The 22584-nt window shown below is 44.8% G+C and overlaps 1 protein-coding gene across 2 annotated transcripts in view; it reads right to left on the reverse strand.

Annotated features, from left to right (window-relative positions):
- The window catches only part of COL4A6 (collagen type IV alpha 6 chain), a 907271-nt gene that overhangs the window by 641386 nt on the left and 243301 nt on the right, over positions 1 to 22584 (reverse strand). The window contains exon 1 of one of the 2 annotated variants that reach the window (XM_078688784.1): positions 3251 to 3271. The exons of the other annotated variant lie outside the window; for it this stretch is intronic. Coding sequence (XP_078544910.1) covers positions 3251 to 3253 — 3 coding nt within the window. The 5' untranslated portion in view covers positions 3254 to 3271. Of the gene's footprint in view, positions 1 to 3250; positions 3272 to 22584 lie in introns of those variants that run through there. 2 annotated transcript variants of the gene reach the window in all.

The following is a 22584-nucleotide window of genomic DNA, read 5'->3' on the forward strand; positions in this document are numbered from 1 at the left end:
TGTGGCATGCTTGTACTTCTTCTCAGTTCTGGGAGTTACTGCCTTGCATGTTGCGGGCTCCCTGAAAGCTTCCTTCCCCTGAGCCAAGACGCTCTCGAGCATTGGAAGGAACTGGCTCCTCGTTTGTGTTGGGAGCAATGTTTCTAGAAGGAAGTCTGCTTTCTGCTTCTCTTCGTCGAGCTTGAGCTTGAGCTTGAAAGCTGCTGCGGCAGATTGTATCACCGAGTTGTAGGCCCCGATGTCGTCCGGCGGCGAGGGCCTCGAGGGGTAGGTGTCGACCACCTCCTCCGGGCTGTCGGTGTCGACATCGATGTAATCTACCTCCTGAAGGTCCGAGGGTGCCGACTCTGTGTCTGTCCTGCCCTCCTCCTCCTCCCCATAGTTGTAACTATCGTAGGGGTTCTCGTACTCCTCCTGGTCGTCGATCACCTCGACGTCCTGGTCTTGTTCCTCGGTGACTTCGGCGATCTCCTCTTCCTCCTCGACCGGCTCCATCACCGGTGGCTTGGTCTTGTGAGGGATCGTGAAGGCTTTCATCTTTGCGTCGAAATCTTTCTTCCGCTGCATGATGTTCTCCATTTCTGCCTCGAGGCGCCTTCTCTTCTTTTCCATCTCGGCCGCGTGTTCCGCGTCGGATGGGTCGGCCGCTCTCTTCGGCGGAAGGCTCGTCGCCGTGCCTCTCGGAGTCGAAGTTTTCGACGTCGAACCGGATTTCGGTTCTCTGGTCGTCGTCGTCAGTTTTGGGTCTTTCTCCCTCGGCGTCGATCGATCCTTTTCGGGGACGATTTTCGACGTTTTGTGCTGATCAGCAGCTCTCGGCGCCGGGGACTCCTTCTCGGAGGATCCGCTGGGCCTGGGAGTAGTCGCGGACGCCGCCTTTTTTGGCGTCGGCGCTTTCGGGGTCTTGCCCTCGATCTTTCTAGACTCAGAGTCTCTCGGGTTCTTGGGGGCCGAAGAGTCTCCTACCTTGTCAGAAGTCTTCGTGTAATCGGCCTCTACGACCGTGTAGCTGTCGTCTTCGGCGGCAGCGTTGTCTTCTTCCTCGGAGGACATCCCCAGCTCGTAGAGTGACGGAGTCGGGGCCTTCCCCTGCAGGGCGGCGTGTGCTACCCTCTGCCTCTCTCTCACACGAAGGGTCTTCGGGGTGAAGGCGGAACAGGCGTTGCAGTCTCCGCTTTCGTGGTCCACCGGTAGGCAAAGGTTGCATACCGGGTGCTGGTCCTTCTGCGCGTACTTGTGGTGGCAGTTACGGCAGAACTTGAACGGCGTGTTGTCCATCCTCGAGCGCCCAGGGCCTCTCTGGTCGCGTGTTCGTCGACGGTCGTCGAAGATCTCGATGGAAAACGCCTTATCCTTGCTGGTTACTCGTCGATGAGGTCTCCTGGAGTCTTCAGATGACTTCTCCTCGTCTTTTCTGTATTTTCTTTCTTCTTTCTCCAAAAATGTCTGGAGCCCAAACGGGAACGATCCAGACCCGACCGCGGAAAAAAAGAATCTGAAGATGGCGCCCAAGAGTGGGAGCTTCCGCAGGAAGCATGCCGACGTCACCGGAAATACACCCAAGGGGGTGTGACGCCGACGCCCACCTGGGCTAAGAAAAAAAAAAAAAAAAAAAAAACCAAAGAAAAGACTACGAATCCGGACCCAACCACAACACCGCGGAATAATGCACAGCATAGTGAATCCAGAAAGATTCACGCTGCAAAAATCTTGTTCTTATCTCCTCGAATTTGCTGTGCAATCAAAGACAGAGGTCGAATGTCATAGGCTGTCTTAGAAAGCTCTGGTTTGCTTTCTTTCTCTGACTTCAAAGTGAGAGGATTTATGGGACAATCTTGTGGAATAATGGGGGTAGGAAATTTCTTTCTAGCACAGAACAATATTTAAAGGAACTGTGCAAGTATTTCAGAATATATCAGAATTAGGAACACAAATGAAGCACATTTTTTGATATTTCTATAGTGTGTTGGAAAAAAATATTTCAATATGGTCAAAACAAATCATTACACTAGGTGATGCAATTTTCACACAGTCATCTGTGCCCAGTCATTTTATTAGTAAAACTGTATGTCGGCGCAAATGCACCAATCAAATCTACTTCACTGCATTCTACAACGTTGTATTGTATGCAACTGAATTCAATGCCACTGAACCCTACACCATTATACTCTGCAGCACTCTACACCAGTCCACTTTACCCAATGCCACTCCAGTGTATGCCACTCTACGAGACTCCACACTATGCTGCTCCAATACACTGCACTCCCTGCCACTCCAGTCTACAACATTCCATGCCACTCTCCACTACGCCAATAACTTTTAGCCATGCTGATGAGCAGCTATGCTGATGTACAACATGGCTAAAACACATTGGGGAAGCCAATAGCTCTTGCTTAGGCGAGATCCATTGGCCATGCCAAATGCTTGTTCCACCTTGGAAATGATCAAAGATTAACTCCAATAAAGGGCTAATGGAACTCCTATTGTACAATTGGAAAGAGAAACGATAAAACCCCTGATTAGGGGAAGGTATAGGACAAGGGCTGTCTCCTGGAAAAAAAAAAAAAATTGTGATGAAAAAATGAGGTGTATCAGCAAAGGAGGCTTCATTTATCCTGTGCAGAATTCTCCAGTTTGGGAATTTTTGCACAGAGAATTGGGACTTTTTTTTTTTTAAAGTCACATGACTTTTCCAGTGGTATGCCTGTAAACCTGTGTCTGGTGGTTCCAGGCATGCTTGTGGGAATGTTTGTGAATCTAAAAAAAAGGAATAAATCTACACCTAAACCTTTCTGTTTTTGTTTTCAAACCATGGCTCTCCCTCACTTTCATTATAGGATTCTCCCATTTATATGCATATGTACTTTTCGGTACCACCACAGTTAAGTTAGAAGTCTCCTGAAACTCAAACCCAAGGAGACAGTGCGTAAAATAATCTGGCATTTCAGGTAGACTAGTTTTTGGAGGAGATTATTTTGAGTAAAACATATTAATCCACAAGCAACACCCTATTTTGCCTGCTAAAATGCTTTCATTCTTGCAAAATATTTAGTGGTTCATTAGAATCAGATTCTGGAACACAACATAAGCCTTCAACAGTCAAGGTAAAGCATTTGAATTTTTAGATTTTTCGATACCACCCATACCTACATGCAATGCCTCAGGTTTCCTTTGCAATCTATGTCTAATACAAAGTCTAGACCATTTTCAGGGAATATTATTGTCCTGTTTTCCTTCAATCTGAACTCACCATTCACAGTTGCGATCTGTGGTGGAACATAGGCAACCGGAGCCCCCACGGTGCTGGGGGCTCCCCAAGCTCCCGGGGGTCCTCTTCAGCACAGTACCTTGGCCGGAGAGCTCCTGAGTCCGAAAGGGGGCCCTCCATGAACTCTGCATGGGGTCCCCACAAGTTTCGTTATGCCAGCAGATGCGATGACATCACGTTTAGCACCTTGTTGTCTAAAAACCTTGGTTGCCTCTCTGTTAACCAATACAACCTTCCATGTTCTAGTGAAGTTATGCACTACAATCGAATGTACCCCAGTACTCAACAGACCAGATGCCTGTAGTTGGTCATTCAAATTCTACTTTTGTTTTACTCAAGACTCAAATATTTCTGTGGGAGAGTCTTCACCCACAAGCCTCTACCCTCTAGAAACCCTATACCCAGTGCTTTAAAAAGGCCGGTACTGTCTGGTACGGAGTACCGGTACTTTTTTATGTTGAATGGGAGAGTACCGGCACATCTCAAGACAGACATACTACTTTTAATTGGAGAGTACCAGCACTTCTGAGAAACAAGCAGGTACTTTGGTACAGAGTACCAGCATTTCTATTTCTATTTTCTATTTTTCCATTTAAAACACTGACTATACTCTCTAGAAACAACCCACTTATGAGCCACTACTCATACTTTTGAAAATGCCTCAAGGGCTTTCTTCTTTTGCCAAGCGACTAGCCCACACTCTAGCCCAGACTCTTCCAACTCACTACTTTGTCACGTCCCCCGTGTAACTCTCCACCAAAGTAAATCTTTCCTGTCCTTTCTCTGGATAGTGCTCTGAAGCATTCATGAAGGTAGAGCTAGCTCTAACAAAAACGTCATAAAATACAAAAATACAACACTAAGCATTTGTCTGTTTCGGCTGGTTTTAATGACAAAACCGAGGATTAAGTTCCTACTTTTCAAACCACCTTCCTCACAATTAAAGAAACTGAGAAGTCATTTTACACAGCCCTGGAGTCAGAAGGACGTCTTAAAAGGCTGCATCTGGAGGAAATAAAAGGCCAACAAAGCAGACACAGTCTGTCCTCCATTATGGAACAGACGGAAGGTGGTCTGAAGCCCGATGGAACCGATGGTTTGTTCTAAAGCCCTTTGCTTTAAGAATGAGACCAGGCATGGCCTAGCGAGGACCCCTTCGCTCCTTTTCACGCGGACACTACTTCGCTTTCTTCATTTTCTATGGCCACTACATTCCTTTGTGTTCACCCTCACCAGATAGGCCACAATGTCCCTAAACTATAGAACAGCCACATGGTAATAATCGTTGCACATAAAAGGCACGCATCCTTGTCTTAATGGCTGCCATATTGTCCTCAGACAGCCACCTCAATGGGAAGCGCTGGCTGGTTAATCAGCAACGGCCGCCTTGTTCACGAGGACATTAAGAGCAGCTGTGGAGCTCGAAGGCGTCACTGCCCCGCACTCTCCTCAACGTCACCGATGTCTGCTTCAAAACAATCCCGTGTGCGCTGCGTGATGATGTCACCTCGCACTCCCGTACCTCGTGGGCCCACGCAGGAACGGACAGGGCCTCCGGCATCCTCTCTTCTCATTAGACCAGAAAAAAGGTGCGGGCGGGGCCCCTGACATGCAAATAGCACTTATGCCCGGTTCCCTAATAAACTCACCCGGGAACATTAATCCCAGACCCGTTTTTCTCCGTGTGCACCCAGTTGAAAACAGACTGATCCCATCAGAGGAGCGCCTGGTTCTCTTCCCTATTAACTTGTCTCAAATTATACTTGCACTGCGCATGCGCCCCTCTAATGGGTTGAAATCCATTGTACCTCTATGTGATCGCCGTCCCTCTAATATACACAGATAGTATACTTTTCTCTACAGTATATGGTCTAAATAGGTGACCATTTGAGCTAGCCTTCAGGATGCACGACGTGATTACATCGTGCAATTCAATTCTAGACACTACAAAGCACAGTAGGACCAGTCATCGGGCCTTCTGAAAGGACCATTTCCATAGAGGGCCAGGGTAGAGGAATTCACTTCACACACCGTTTGAGCAGCAGTGACATCACAGTCCGACCCGCAACCCCACTACGAGCCCTTCACCATGCAATAATCTCTTACTTCTATGTATGGGTTTTGAACCACAGTTATCAAACCGACCTATTGCTTACAATGTACATCGAGTGGGCTTTGGGGCTACCAATTTAATCTGTTTGATTTCTTTAACCAGCCTCTATCAGTCACTGACTTGAGAATTTGTCAATTATATCGTGGCTCAGACCAGTGGAGTATCATATTTGACCAAATGCTACTGGTTGTTTGTGTGTATTCTTCTGCTTCCACTCGAGCGCTGAACACATGAGGGACTACTTTGCACATACAGCCCGCTCTGTCTGCTCCTGCTGGCTTTCTCTCCGACATTAACACACAAAAGCCAGGCAGAGACAATGCTGGTTAGCTTCTAGAAGATAGGGTAAGTAAGGGCATGGAGTTAAATTGACAAAGTAAACATGGCTGCCTCCACTATGGTCCATGAGGCCAGGTATACAAATGCAGAGCAGGGTTAACAAAGGGTAAGCCAGGGGTAGGTGCTGCAAGCCTGGCCACACCTAAATTGACCTACATGGTCCTATCCTAGGAATCTGTCCCCTAAAGAACTGGAAGCTGCAATTTTCAAACTTGGGATAGGAAGCATATCATGATTCCTTTGGCTGCATGCTTGCTGCTTCGAATGTCCAGTTCTATCTTTTGTAATCACCACCTGAAAGTGGTCTTCAATGTGTGGTTCTAGTGCTTCCTTTCACCACATACTGGTTGTCCTAAATGTTTAGTTTCTCTATTTCCTTTCATCACATGAATGGTGCCTTTAGTGGTGTTAGCTGTTCCTTTATTCAATCTCGATTATATATATCATACACACATTCATATATTTAAATCCTGGACTCTCTACTGACTAAATATCACAGGTCCGGGTACTTCTGAAGCATGATAATTTCAAATGCTGTCTTGGTGTGTCACCAGAAAGAAATGTGAAAAACTTAATCTTAAACAAAGAGAATTCATCGACTTCGGAGTTAATAGAGATTATGGATGATAACACTAGATTACCATGGAAACGCATCAAGGAACATAATGGAGCAGTGGTGCTAGCATTGAATGAGTTTGGGGTTACTGGGCATACTCAGCCACCTTTTTTGTTCTTAAGACTTTACACAAGATTCTGCCCTTTCTTCCAGATGAGTATAGAAAAACAGTGGTGTCTGGATTGATCGTGTCCCGGCTGGACTATTGCAACGGCCTACTGCTCAATGCTTAACAGGGGCTCCTTAATAAATTACAAGTTCTGCAAAATGCAGCGGCCCGCTGGATCACGGGTACTCCCAAATTTGCCTCTGTCGCCCAAGAGCTGGTGAAATTACACTGGTTGCCTGTGCGTAAGCGGATTGCATTCAAAGCATTATGCATAGTCTTCAAGGCACTTAAAGGGCTGGGCCCTCAGTGCATGACCCAGTACTTTCAGTGGTACAAACCTGCTAGATCCCAACCGATCAGGGGCTGATAGTGGTCCCAAGAATTAGTGGAGAAGTGTGGCTCACTGGTTAGAGGAGGCAGACCTAGAAGCAGAGGTCAGCCTGGGACCAGGGTTCAATTCCCGGCTCGGCGGGGTCTTGAGTCCTAAAAAAATGTCCATGGACTCGACAATTCTCGCTCCGGTGCCTACTCGATTCACGGGTTCACACTCTGCGACTCTGGGCAATAGCTTGCTTAATCTCCACAACGGCCCCTCGCGGCGGGATGCCTGGCTTTCACCTTGCGGATATCCTGCCGGGGTTATCTCACAGGGGAATAACAGGACGGGTTCCCTAAGCAAGCGCTTAGAAACCGCTTGGTCATTTGCGCTATATAAATTCCTGTACATTTACATTTACAAGAAAGCTCGATGGGGAGGCAGAAGCTTTTCCTTGGGAGCAGCAAATGCTTGGAACACCTTGCCAGCGGACCTCAGACAGGCACCAGACTTGATGTCCTTTCGGAAGGCCCTGAAAACATGGTTCTTTAGGCAATAAGCATTAGGGCTAGTCTTCGGAGGGGTCAACCAGCGCCAGGACACCGACTGGTAACAGTGCGCTTTATAAATGCTGAAAATAAATAAATAGGTATCGCCTTATGCCTCTGCTTCGGTATACAGGGCGCTAAATTCAAACCATTACTTTTCTACCTCAATGTAGAACCCATGGGTAACATCATAAATTTAGGATCTCCTTTAACCAATATTCTGTTTATAGCCAGCTATATCGAAGTATTGATTAAAAAGACAATATTCCCATGTTGACCACTTGCCACTCTAAGATTCAATCAGGGATGGTTCCCATGTGAAAGTTTTAGCTAACAATGCTAAATGTCAACTAAGGCTACTACAGAATAAGACGCCATTCCTTCATAAAACAGACCTAAAATTAGCTGTTCAAGCCATGGTTATATTATTAATGCCCTTCTCGCTGCCCCCCCTCCTAATTACATCTTTGTCTTCCTAAAGCTGTTCTTCATTCTGATGCTCAGTCTAGATTCAATGTTAATGCAACGCCCATATTCTCTCCTATGTCTACTCCTGGAGTCCAGACGTACCTTAAAACAGTTTGCATGGCATAGAAAACAATCCAAATTAACTGGCCTATTTGGTACAATGGCAAAAAACGTCCGAGGGAACCAGAACACTAATAAGCAAATCACTGCTACACACTGAAACCTCCTCACTTTAAGATGAATAGCACTCTTAGCCGCTTTTTCTCTGGAAATGACCATAATATGTGGAATGCCCTCCATAGTTTCATTACGTTTGCTTACTGTTTAGCCTCTTTAAAGAATATTATAAAACAGATCACATATTCTTAATAAATACAAGTTCATTTAATGCTCTACTTCCCACATACCACTTCCCATATACCGCCCACATTGTCTTTCAACAAGTGTTAGTACTACTCTATCCTTTCTTACGCGCCCTTTCCATTTAACAATGAGATGATCACTCCTGTTCCTAATACTTTTACGTCTGCCAGTCTTAGTACTCTGCCTAAACCATGTTTGCATGTCTCTTTAAAGCTGTATGAAACCCCAAATTGCAGACAAGGTTTATACTACACCACGAATTACATATATACAAAAATAGCTGTCTGGTTGTGTCTATCTTCATAGCAATAATAAATGTAAAGACGATGGCTCCACCGTGTTCCAAATGATTCGTAAAGTCATTTGAGAGGTAGCTACAGTTAAAGACTGAGGGGGAATTGTCCTTCATAGCACTAGTTTTGATCTGTGTAAGGTCGGGGTGTTTATGTATAACTAGAAAGGCCAGATCAAGGCCAGCCACAGTTTGAGTATAGCAATCAATCAATCAGGGAATTGTAAGCACGCTACTCACCTGTGAGGGTCTCAAGGCGCTGAGGGGGGGGGGGGGGGGCAGCAGGGGGAGGGGGGTTCGCAGAGCTGTTTAGCCGAAGAGCCAGGTCTTGAGGGTCGTCCTGAAGGTGTTCAGGGAGGGGGCATGTCTGAAGTCTGCCGGTAGCTCGTTCCAGTTCTTGGCTGCAATGTGAGAGAAAGATCTTCCTCATGCTCTGGCTCTGTGGATGCACAGGGTATTCGGTCATTGAGGTATTTGGGTCCGTTGTTGTGTAGGCATTTGTGGGCGTGAGTGAGGATTTTGAAAGTGACTCTTTTCTCTACTGGGAGCCAGTGGAGACTTCGTAGGTGTTGACTGATGTGTTTGTGTCAGGGGATGCCGAAGACGAGCCTGGCGGCAGTGTTCTGTATTGTCTGGAGTTTGCGGAGTAGGGACTTGTTGATGCCGGCGTAGAGTGCGTTTCCATAGTCCAGTCTGCTGGTGAGGAGTGCGTGGGTGACTGTCTTTCTGTGACTCAGGGGGGATCCACTTGAAGGTCTTGCAGAGGATGCGGAGGGTGTTGAAGCGGCTGGAGGTGACGGCGTTGAACTGTCGGTTCTTGGTGAGTGATGAGTCGAGTACGATGCTGGGGTGCTTGGAGTGGTCTGAGGGTGTGGGTGGGCTTCCAAGGGTTGGTCGGCCACCAGGTGCTGTCCCATGCAGAAGGGGTGGTACCGAGGACGAGGACTTCTGTCTTCTCGGCGTTGAGCTTCAGGTAGCTGTTGGTCATCCAAACTATGACGTCTTGCATTCCTTTCTAGAAGTTGAGTATGGCAGTGGTGGGGTCTTAGGTGAGGGAAAGGATGAGGTGGGTGTCATCGGCGTAGGATACGATGTTGAGGCCGTGTTGTCGGACGATGGCTGCGAGGGGGGCCATGTAGATGTTGAAGAGGATGGGGCTCAGTGATGAACCCTATGGCACTCTGCAGGTGATTTTCATGGGGTCAGAGAGGAAGGGTGGGAGTCTAATCCTTTGGCTTCTTCCGGTGAGGAATGATCCGATCCAGTCCAAGGCTGTTCCTTGTATGTCTGTGTCGTGTAGTCTGGTGACTAGTGTGCGGTTGGAGACAGTGACGAAGGCCGCTGATAGGTCCAGTAGGATGAGGGCTGCGGAGTTGCCTAGGCCAGGAGGGTGCGGATGTCGTCTGTGGCGGCGAGTAGGGCGGTCTCTGTGCTGTGGTTGCTTCGGAATCCGGATTGGGACAGGTCGAGGACGGCCTTCTCTTCAATGAATCATGTCAGTTTCCTGTTGACTGTTTTCTCTGCAACTTTGGATGTGAAGGGCAGGAGCGAGATTGTCCGATAGTTCTTGAGGTCGGTGGAGTCAGCTGTGGGCTTCTTGAGGAGAGGTCTGACTTTTACGCGCTTCCAGTCGTCTTGGAAGGTGCCTGTTTTGAAGGTGGTGTTGATGGTGTGTTGTAGTTCGGGTGCGATGGCGGCCGCGGCTCTGTGGTAGATGTGAGGGGGGCAGGGGTCGGTGGAAGCATCCGAGTGGATGCTTTTCATTGTTGAGGCGGTATGTTTGGCAATGATCAGTGTCTAGTTGGAGATGGTGGGCTGGATGGTGTTTCTGGGGGGCAGGGGGCCGACAGTGACGCCTGGTGGATGGTCGATGAAGTTGTCGTAGAGCTTTTTGATCTTGAGGTGGAAATAGGTTCCAAGCTTGGCGCAGAAGTCTTGGGATGGGGTGATGTCTGTGGCTTTGCTTCGTGGGTTGGTAAATTCTTGAATGACACCGAAAAGTTCCTAAATATCAATTGAACTCACTTACAAAATTAGTGATCATTCTGAAAATTCAATATGAATCTGATCCTTCTCAACCTATCATACATACCCCTGGTGTAAGACCTTTGCCTGTCGATGATAGGAGAGAATAGTACATTCTGAGACAGGCTGCTTCTCCCCTGATGATTTCACACCTGTTTGCTACCATTCAGATGATTTCCAGATTGCACATTCTCCTGAACACATGCCATGACATCTCTCTAACTTTAACTTGACCTGCTTACGAAGATAGGAGGTGGGTGGATTTCCACAGGGCATCCCATGACTGAATAAGGAGTCTTGCAGCCTGAAGAATAACTAGATTCTGATACACATCCTAATCAACTTAGTAAAAGCATGTCTGGTTCTTAGCCACTGTGGCATACTAAGCAGAGCCTTGTTAACAAAGTCAAGACTTTGTTCAACTGTGGTAGCAAAGATCTCAATGCAGGTGTAGGAGGCCGGTTTAGTATATGGTGCACATTTGTTTAAGTGAAGCACCTTGCACTGATCCAGACAACTCTTATGGTGATTTTAGGGTCTGAGACACCCATATAACGCTCTCTAAGTGGTAGCTGAGGAGAGCAGCCTTCCGGCTTAGTCCAGGAGTGTTAAGCCGTTTATTTTTACCAGATCTGATCATGTAGTGTAGGTTAAATGAAAAAGAACCACACAGTATGTTTATAAAAATATGTCTATTTATTATACAGTTACTAACACATTGGTATAACTCCTACCCGGGGATATAAACCTAAATACACACAATACTTCAATTGTAAAGAGGTAAGTTAGCACAATACACAGTGGTCTCCAGGGGGAGAACAAAGCATATACTAAAAAAGTGGAATGTGAACTGCGACCAAAGTCTGGACTTGGACCAGGCGACTCAGAAGAGCTGAGGACCCAAGGAAACACCCAAGATAATTACCCAGGAACCCCACGGAGGCTGTGTGCAGATAGGAAACACAGCCACTTACTCAAGAGAAGTCAACGGGAAAGTTGCTGATGCAATTTTGAAGAAGGACCCTTCACAGTGGACCCTGAAGAAACCCTGTGGCAGGCAGAAGGTTGGAGAGTCACCCTACCCGTGGATACCCAAGGAACCAGGATATTTACACCGAGGAAGCCAGGTGCATAGGTGTGAAGTGACTTTGGAAACCACCTAGACCACAATGGAGGATTTCAATAAAGATGCCGCTAACGAAGACTATGCAAGGTTCCAGTGGAATCAAAGGGTGGATTCTTGAAGAGAACAACCAGCAAGCAGATGTGACAGAGTCTATGCCACTCGGAAGTGACCAGGAGGTACGGAAAATCAATGATGGAAGAAGCAGGAGTGATGACGGTGTCCTTGTCGCAGCAGCTGTGAGAACCAGGCGACACGGAGGAGCTGTTCACAAGTTGTCCCACATCGAAAGTCGAGAACCAGGGACCCGGTGCCCAGCGGGAGCACCAACAAGCCTTGGCAGCAGCAATAGGCGGTGAAAACAATGAAGGAGCAACGTTGGGACCAGCAAGGGACTCATCAAGTGCAGAAGAGTCAGAGCAGGCCTCAAGCAAGCAGGGGAGCCCACTGAAGCAAGAGAAGACCCTCGAGAGGACCCACAGGCCAAAGGCACAGGAGTTGCAACAGGACCCTGGGCAGCTCACCAAAGAAGAAAGCCCACGGTGTAGAGGATACAGTGAGGGAGAACATCTTGGCAGGAAGAGATGCTGGAAGCTGGAGCTTCCTGTAGCCCAAAAATCTCTGAAATGCAGAGCCCACAAGGCTTAGCAACGGCAAGGCGGCACAGTGTACAGGGGTTCAGTCCCAGCGGTTGCATAGAGAAAAAATCAGGTCTCAAGGGAGTTGCAGAGCCACCACCTGTGTTGCTGAGCCTTTCGAAATCCGTGGGACGTCAGGAGCAGTAGCAGCAGCAGACCAGTCAGCTTCGTTGCGGTGTCGCAGATGCAGGGGATTGACTACTTCACACCAAGGGAGATTACTTCGGGTGTCCGTGATGCCCACACGTCTTTTGAAGATCCTGGAAGAATCATAGACACGGACAATGAATAAGACTTGCAGAACAGCAAACCAGGAGCAACAGGAGTCTTCCTTGATGAAGTCACAGTTCCAGGTGAAGTCCAGCGAAGTCCAAGATCCCAGACGGTCGAAGAGAGACATTGTTTCAGATGATGAATCAGGGAACCAACAGGTAAACCCTTTTATACCCTAAGAAAGAGATTAGGAGGACTCAGGGGTCCCTCCCAGAGGAGGGGCTGGACAGAGGGGACGATACTCTCAATTCCTTTGTCCAATTCCTTTGTCCAGTTTTGTGCCAGAGCAGGAGCCAAGGGCTCCCAAAACTGGTTCTAACTAGAGTATGCAAAGAGGGCACCAAATGTGCCCTTCAAAACAGTCTGGTGGCACTGGCTAATGCCCAGACCCCACCCCAATGCACCAAGTCCCGTCTGAGAGGTGGTCACATATCCCTGTAACAGGAAACCTAGTGTTTTTCCTTCCCCTGCCCGAGCGCAGCTCAGCAGCAGGGGGGCAGAATCATGTCTGTGGTCAGCAGCAGCAATAGCTTGCTAGCAGACCCTGAAAGGCTGTTACAAGGAAAGCTGGGGGCTCCCCAGTGCATGGAATCATACCCCTAACACCGCTAACAGTGTTGTGGTATGATTCCAACATGTTTGATACCAAACATGCCCAGGTTTGGCACAGCCACTATATAGTTAGCCGATGCGTAATGACACATGGCCACTATATGCATCAAAATGGCTGAACACACTTACAAAGCCTGGAGAATCAACTTCGGGGCTTTGTAGGAAGTGTTCTGCTCATGCAGGGGCACCCTCACACTTATAACCCAGCACCCTGTCATCAGGATTGAAAGGCCTGCCTTAGGGGTGACTTAAAGGTTTTAAGTGTAGTGACTCAGATATAAGGAAACTTATATCTGTCGTAAGTGGTGCTAGCACCAGCTTACACAGGCTGAAATGGCAAGCCTCTAGTCACAGTTTGAGTGGTCTCTCTTGGGTGGTATAATGCATGCTGCAGCCCATGGGAGACCTATATACCTATGTCCTGGGTACCTTAGTTCCATATACAAGGGTACACCAGTAGCCAATTGTGGAGGTACCAAAGTACTTACCATGTAAAATTTAGGGAGGATGCACAGTAGCTGCGGTCCTGATTACCAGGATCCCACCTAGACTAGTCGCAAAAACATACCGACACCAGCAAAAAGTGGGGGTAACCATTAAAGCAGACCCTACTTTCCTACAGCAGGTATAAACAAAAACCATATTAGCAAATGGTGCCTTTAACTTGTGAAACACTTTTCCAGCAGTGGACACACAGGAACTCCAGAAATGCTTAGTTTCACCTAGCTGGCCCTGGTTGAGCATTGTGTGCCATTGGATTATCACTGGAATGGCTTACTTCCTGGTACCATGGAAATAAAATAGTTTGTGATTTCGCCAGATCCTTAAGATTGAAGAAAACCTCTTTCTGATTTGTACTTCAATGAAAGATTTTGAGGGGCTAAGAACCTCCACCATAGAAGTAAATAAAATATTCTTCTTCTTGAGGACTTAACTTATCCACAGGGGTTTAAATTAGTAAACTTGTGGTGAAAGGCTCTCTGGGTGTCGTGCTGGTGCAATTGTAGTTGTGTGTTCTAATGGCAAGAATCTTGTCCATGATTATTATCATGGAAGAATTCTTCACCAGAAAGAACTTTACCAGACAAGAACTTTCAAAGTTTAGTTAGGTTCGGCCCAAGAGGCAGTACATTCTCCTAGGTGCGGTTAATTGGATTAAATGTACCCAGAACAGTCAATACTTTTCTTAGTTGACAATTTTCTGTGAAAGGTATAGGTTCTTTCCTGCTATGATTATGTGCTTGCAAAATAATTCGATTTTGTGTTGACAACAGCTTGTAGGGATAAGTTAAGGTTGGCAAAAAATGCCCAAGTCTATTGAGACATGGACTAAAACCCTGAATATTGTACTGCTTCTCCTGTACAAAAGAAATTCGACACAAAAACACCTAGCAAATGCTTCTAATTTTGAACTGAGAAAAACAAAAAGCGATGGGTAGCATGCTTGAACACATCTCAGCCACTGGGAGTTACTCTGGGTCTCATTCTAGTCTGTTATTTTTTGATCAGCCTTGGTAGGTCTCCAACAGGAACAGTCCAGCAAGCCAAACTGCCAGGGCACATCCCATCCGAATGAGATGGGTTGGACAACAGACTTTATATTCACTTTGAAGATAATTAACAAGCCCCAAACCTAAAGTATTTGTATTAGAGCAGTCGTTTTTAACCTCCTGTGGTGTGGGGTCCCCTGGTCGTCCGTGGCGCCTACTCAAGTGCGACCTGCTAGAAATGTAAATTATGCTAACAGAGTAATATGGTGTATATAAAAATATAGAAGAAGCAAAACTGAAAATGTTCTGTTAATGGGTAAACATTTTAAATTGGAGACTAAAAATTAAGTTGGTATTCTCAGACTGATTTATGTGAGAAGTGCAAGTGCATCAAACAGAATATAGTATGGATGATGGGTGGCCTCAATTGAATTTAGAAAAGCTCCAATCTTTGTGTTAGAAATCGTGTACACATCCTGTTCCAGCAGGAACCACAATCCTAGTCAGGGAAAGTCAAAATATTAGTCTGTGCTCACCCTCTGGTAGTTTGGCACAGAGCAGGCAGGCTTAACTTAAGAGGCAATGTGTAAAGTATTTGTGCACGCGACACACAGTGACACGGTGAAAACACCACAAAAAGACTCCACAGCTGTTTAGAAAAATAGATTATTATATTCTGAACAAAACAAGACTGAAAAGACAAAAATCATAAGTAGAAGTTCAAGATATGAATTTTTAAGGAATAGGTGTGGGTGCGTTGAACTGGGACAAAGTCAAAAGTTCAGGTTGCCCACGATGGAGCGCAGGCAGGCTACAGAACCCAAGCAGGGCCTGCTGAGCAAGATCCCTTAATCCTAGTCGCAGTAGTGAAAATTAGAGGGTTCAGTGGGTGAAACATCGACTCCGGACTGCAGCGGTTCGGAAGGAGCTGTGCCAGGGTTAATCCACGCTGGAAGGGCGATGTGTCTATCTTCACGCTGTGGTGGCGAAGTGCTGGTTCAGGGGCAGACATTGCGGCGATGATGTAGCAGTTTAGAGTGCCATACACCGGTCCCAGTCCCTGCAACAGCGTTAATGTGCAGGATCTTGCAGGATCTTGGCAGATGCAGCACACTCAACTCGCTACCAAGGGCCCTGGGACTGGATTGGGAACTTTGCAGAGCAAGACTTACAAGTAAAATCCAGCTGCTGGGTTGAAAATGAAAGGTGAAGTATTTGTTAGCCCTGAGACTTCAGCAATAGGAGGCAAGTCAACAAGCCCTTGGAGAAACTTATGTTCAGGGGTGTAGAGAGCAGGACCAGTCCTTCTAAAGGCCAACACAGCAAAGCAGCTTAGCAAAGTGGCAGTCCCTCCTAAAGCACAGCAATCAGTGTGAAGCAGACCAACACAGCAAATCCGTTTTGCAGCGTAGCAGTCCCTCCTACAGCACAGCTGCTCTTCTTCCTGGAAGAATGTACTCAGTTCCAGCACAATCCATGGCTGGCTCCATAGACTATGGTACATTATGGGGATGGAACAAATCCTTGCATCCCTTAGAAACTCCGAAGACCCATTCACAGAGGTGTGGAAAATGCTTGTCGAACTGTTGTCAGTGAAATTCCACGAAATTACGCACCCAAAATACCTCCCGACTCCTTAGGCTCACAAATTCTAGAGAACTCCCCGAGACAGACATAGCACAAAGAGATTAGGTAAATTCCGTGAAAGCTCACTACATACTTGAAACAGTAAGAAGAGTACCGGTGGGAGGAGGGACGGGCGGGGGCATGGTTTGATTGTTAATTTTGATTACACTCTCTTTCCGACCCAAGGGTTGAGCTCTGTAAGCAATGTACGCTATATTGCTATTAGGTACAGCCGGAAATACCTTGTACATGTGGATCCAGTTAGGGAACAATGCAAAGAGTCAGAAATTGTAGGTTACAATAGCTGGCATTGTTAATTAAATGTAAACAGAGCTAAACCTTGAAGAGGAGGGCGGAAGAGGGGTTTGTTTTTGCTTTTATGTTTTTGGGTTATTGTTTTTTGGGGTTGGTCATGTATATATGCATGCCAGCCCTCTTGACAGAGCGTATATTAGCAACTACAGAATGATCTACAATTTTGTATGTTCCATGCTTGTTTGAAAATCAATAAAAACATTTAAACATAAAGTGGAAGCTAAAACTAGTTAAAGTAATAGTCATAAGTCACCGAAAGTAAAAAGCCTGTTAATTACCAAAAATAACAAAATAAGCCACATATCCAAAAACAATACAACCTATCACGAAAAACAATTGGCTCAATCATTAAAAAACATAAAAGCAACAACTCAGTTAACGTAAAAGTCACAAGCTACTAAATTCAAAAAGGTCAAATTGAGAGGATGGGGCATAACAACCAGAGCTGCCGACTTTGGAACTGGGGGTTCGAGTCTCAGCGTTTGCTCAACATCTTGTGATTCTGGGCAAATCACTTAATCTTTCATGAATCAAAAATCATCGGTGGACTTGAACTAATGAATAAATGACATTCAAACAGTGTTATTGAATTCTAGTGGTACGATTTGGTGATTTCTTTTTTCTTTTTTGACCACACATGGAAGTTTAGAAGGGATACCCAAATATTAGAATCTCATAACAAATTGAATGAATTAAATCACAACCACAAATATTTTCCTTTCACTGTAAACTAATGTTGCACATTTGTGCAAGGTATGTTCTCATAAAGTGCATTCTTTTTTAGCTGCTATCTCTCCACGGGAACGTGAAGAGGTCATCTCTCATCCAGTCTGATTTGCCTCGCTCACTGTTGTCCCCACATTGAGACCTCTCTGAAAGTGCACCTCTGTGGTGACCGGTCTTACTAGGATATCCAGAGGGTTCTTCCAAAGCTCCTTCCTTCTGACCTTTAACATTCACTGGTCTTCAAGTAATATGATGCACCACTATTTGCCACCGATATCTAATCTGATGGCCTACGACCAGCTTTGCTTAGTGACACATTATCATCAAAAGAGGAAAGCTATTGTGCTAAAGCTAAGAAGTGGACTGTGCAGCAGGACATAGCTGGACCCACAAGGTACTTCAAAGCACCATTTAGGGAATCAGGAAAACAGAGGGATGCTCCCAGTCTAGTAACACAATGGTGCTGTCAGTCCATATTGAGGTTCATTAGCAGAGCCTGTTTATCACATTTGGTTTAATATTGGCATGTTATCCCATTTTTTTTCGGCTTGCGAGACACTGTTGTATCCAAAAAGGGCTTGGAGCCCGTCTGTGGCTCACCCATTTGTTGGCTTGCGTGGCACTCTTCATTACAGCTTTGCAATTTGTGACTTGGAATGTGTCCATAAATGTTTCCTGAGGGAAGCATGTATTCCTGAATCAGACTGCATGGCCCAGTGCGTAGTAACTGTATAGCTCTTCAATCCCTGGCAGCACAGTTCCCAGGATAAGGTGCTGCATGGCTAAACACGTATAAGGTCCCAAAGGCGAGACCTATTGGCTAAGCCAATGCTTGTTTCCGACTTTTGCACAGATGTGTACAAAGTGTGAAAAGTGGGAGATTTCCTGTCTTTCTCTGATTTGGAAGCCAATATTGGGAATGAGCAGGTAGTTCGCCAGAAAATCCAGAAAAATATGACTTCAATGTTAATAAAAAAGCATTTTCTTCAGAATAGAGTACTTTTCACACTCTCCCAAAAACCCACCCCATGACATACCCCTCCGGCCAAATAATATTTGAGCCACGTTCCCTAGATAAAATATTTTGACGTATTTCCATTGATGAACTTCTGCTGATACAGAGAGATGTAGACACCCTCTTGGCTGACTTAGCGGGGCGGTGATGTTTTACAGGATGTTTTATATAACTGCAGCTGGCATCATGACAGAACCAAATGCCAAAATGTCAATAGAGCTGCGTGAAATCAACTCAGCTGGGAAATCATGAGATGAAATTAGCAGAAAAAACATTTTGGCAAAACGTCATTTCTAATTAGCAGAATTTTAATGTTCCCGTATTTCAACTGTGCACACTGGATCTTGGTTTTTCCATTACATAAACAGTGTTCAAAATAAATTTAGAGAACCTTTCAGGACAGTTTCCTTCCCTTCACCCGGATCCTTCGAAAATGTTAATTACGTTGAAAGTTTTATCTAATAGCTGTATAACTTCTGGTTGCTTTTTTTAAATTGCTCTAGCCACCAGTTTATAGTCTTAAAGTAACATAAGCAAGAAAAATAAATTCTATATCACTGTCGATTGGATCAATAAAGCAATACAGCAATTCAGTACAGATTAATGGTGTAATTTTGCTGCAAATCTTAATAATTACATTTACACTATTAGTGTGTATGGGTCCATGTTTTGAAGAAGCTATGTCTCTTCAACCCATCTATAAATGAGATAAATAGTAAAATGGAGGATATGTCGGCCCTTCAAAAATACACTGGATCTTGGTTTTTCCATTACATAAACAGTGTTCAAAATAAATTTAGAGAACCTTTCAGGACAGTTTCCTTCCCTTCACCCGGATCCTTCGAAAATGTTAATTACGTTGAAAGTTTTATTAATAGCTGTATAACTTCTGGTTGCTTTTTTTAAATTGCTCTAGCCACCAGTTTATAGTCTTAAAGTAACATAAGCAAGAAAAATAAATTCTATATCACTGTCGATTGGATCAATAAAGCAATACAGCAATTCAGTACAGATTAATGGTGTAATTTTGCTGCAAATCTTAATAATTACATTTACACTATTAGTGTGTATGGGTCCATGTTTTGAAGAAGCTATGTCTCTTCAACCCATCTATAAATGAGATAAATAGTAAAATGGAGGATATGTCGGCCCTTCAAAAATAGCAAAATACTTAATAGTAACTTCCTAAAATGAAAAGCAATAACCAGTCATATCTAGTTACTTTATTTACTTTTCTGTGCACAATCCTGCATCAATTGCTTAACGTTTGTTTTAGTGACTGGAGTATGTATCTACAGCCAAACTACGTTTTTTCCCCAAGGAGACACTGTTCATTCATGAGAGGATAGATGGTAGAGATAAACCACCAGACACATTTCTGGAACTATGCAGAGAATTGCGAAGCTCAACTTTCTATATTAGAAGATGTCCATAAATAGCATAGCCATAGTGAGAAGCGCCAAAACAAGGTAAAATGTACCATCTGTCACTGTTGTGAAACCAATAACCATCACCTCAAAAGACGCACAAGACAAATCTGTAGCAACTGCTCCATTGGTGAATTTTGCAGAAAAATGTTCCAGATTTGACAGGTTGTCACCTTTTATTGAGCCCCCACAATTTCCATTGTGGCACAAAGTCGCAGCAGCTGCAGTAATATAAGTGGAAAGGATGACCTGGTGAAACTATATATGGTACTGACTGAGGATTTCAGTGACGAGAAACATATTTTAAAAACACATCAAACGTTTGTATGTACGCGTGTGGAAGTTGGGTGTCGACTGTAAAGACAACTCCTTTTGAATTTTGCCAAGTATTAAAAACACCCAAGATATGGAAATTTTTCCAATTCGGCACCTAAACTGTTAGCAGCTTGTATATTGGGCTCAATGATGCCATAGAGTTATGTTGAGAGGGAATAAATAGCTTATTGAATGTTTTAACTTTTTGACCATGAATATAAGCAGGAATGTCACTTTTAGCATTGATGTTAATCAAAATTTCAAAATTTGGAATGTTTAAGAGTAGGTCTCGGCCACGGTTTTGACCTCAAGAGATACTTTTACTTTAAACATATCTCTGCCCATAAGACATAAGATGAACACAACACGAGAGCTATTGTAAGTACTCGCCTCGATTATTACAATGCTCGGTTTCTAGGCCTTATGAAGATGTCACATTCAGCAGCTAGAAACGTTTATCAAAACCCCCCTAATGAGCCATATTTCCTGTACTTAGGAAACGACATTGTTTACCAGCTTTATGGTCACCATCAGAAGTTAAAGACCAATGCTCCAACCTGTAAATTGATTTCAACCTCAAAAAGGCTAGTGATGGTCATTAAATATTAGAAATCTACCTGGGGTGGCCGACCTCTAAAGGCTCGAGCAAGATCTGGAATGCTCATCTCGAGAATACAGAAGTAGAGCCAAACAGTTTTGTTTGTAGGAAGAAGTTGATAACATATTTTTTCTTTCAGACACGTTACGTTTGTGTTTCGCTCAGTGACAGCAGCAGGGCAAGCACTTGTACACTAGCACTTGTATTTAGTTTTAGCATTCTATGAAATATAAAAAACAATAGAATGTTTATATAAAACTATGATCTATGCTTACTGATTCCCTTCATTAATTAGTTTGATTAATGAATGTATTTTACTGTAGGGTGTCTGATTTAAGGGTATGCATGTTAATTGGAGCTCCGCGTAACTTAATGGGCTGAAACTTAAGTGTGCAGCTCAACAATATTTCCTCTATTGCCCAAACTTGAACTTGAACTACATTTAGTGCCTCCGAAAGTTTTGCTCACTCGTTGATGTCTGTGATGCAGGTAGCTCAGACTCTGTATACACACGGACACCACATTTGAATTCTTTGGAATAATTCACACTGCTGGTTGTATTTTCTTCACCTTAACATCAGGGCCACTGGAATTATGGGGCGGGGAGGACCAAATTATGCAGCAGGGCTAAATTATTCTGCAAGGAGAGAAAAAATTATGTAGCATAATGCAGCACATTTTGTAATAGTCATTTTTAGGTCTCACCTACTAGACAGCACAAGCTGTCTGTTGGCGAAAATACAATGGTTTTAGAGCCAGCCCACTGCTTACCATTGGTTGGATATAGTCACCCTCATTTGCTTATTTTTATTTGTTAGCTTGTGTGGGCTTTCCTTCCTCTTCTTGTGTTTGTCGCTCCCATGGAGCATGGATGTATTACTTGTGTGCTTCCACTGCTTGCTTTTCCAGCCCTACTTTTTCATTTGGGTGTAGTACTGTATTACAGTGCAAGTGTTTTCCAGCTGTTTGACTTGTGTAATTAAATCCTGCCCCTTGTGATGCACTTGTTCTTATGTAGTTCTCTCTTGCATTTCTTTCTCACCTGTGTGCTTTTGCCCCACCCCTATGAGCAGCTCTTTTTCGCCCATTGTGTCTGCCCACCATTGCCTCCGTGTTTCTTTCTATTACCCACCCTCTGTGTTCCTTCACGCCACCTGCACTCTCTGTGATGTTTCCCTCACCCAAGTCCTTTGTGATGCTTTCCCTTACTGGTGCTTCAAAAACAGTAAAAACAGCCCGGTAAATAAAAAAAAACAGCGCTCCTGTCTCTTTGTAGATGAACATGAGTTGTTGTGTGCACCATCAATATGGCGAGTAGGCCGTGTGATAATGCCTTATTTATTTGCTTGTTTTCTAAGCCATGCTCCACAGCATCGGGCGTGCTGTACAGCATAGCTAAAAACCATTAGCAAAGCCAATAGTTCCCAATAGGCAAGACGGGTTGGTTTTTCAAATACTTGTTCCCCATGTTAAAAGTGCCTAAGCAAAGGTGTTTCCTCATAAGTACCAGTTTAACACCCAATTGTAGCAATCAACAACTGAATGGTGACCAGTCAACCTTTGCAAAGAGCCTTCCAGTGCTTGGCAACTGTTGGCGACTGTTGCTGTGTTTTTAGTACCTTTTGATCCAAAGCAAATTTTTTTTAATTAAAATCTGCAGATTATGCCACAGATGATGGATTATGTGGTAACTTCATAATTATGTGCGCCAGTCAGAGAATTACATAATCCAAGTGCCTCTGCCTAATAGTCAGCCACACATGTGGTCGCATCAGAGGCATATTTTGGGACCGTGGGCTGGGCTTGGAAGTGCGGTTCACAAAGCTTCCTCTGCTTCTGTCATGGCCCCCTCTCAACACGATTAGGGAAGTTGTGAGCCCACCAGAGGTTAGCCTGTGGGGCAAAATTATGTTTTAATTGAATCATAGGCGTTTCTGGACTCAAGACGTTCGGCACCCAAGACCAGCAC

The sequence above is a fragment of the Lissotriton helveticus genome, chromosome 4_1 (genome assembly GCF_964261635.1).
Source record: "Lissotriton helveticus chromosome 4_1, aLisHel1.1, whole genome shotgun sequence".
NCBI classification, from domain to species: domain Eukaryota; kingdom Metazoa; phylum Chordata; class Amphibia; order Caudata; family Salamandridae; genus Lissotriton; species Lissotriton helveticus.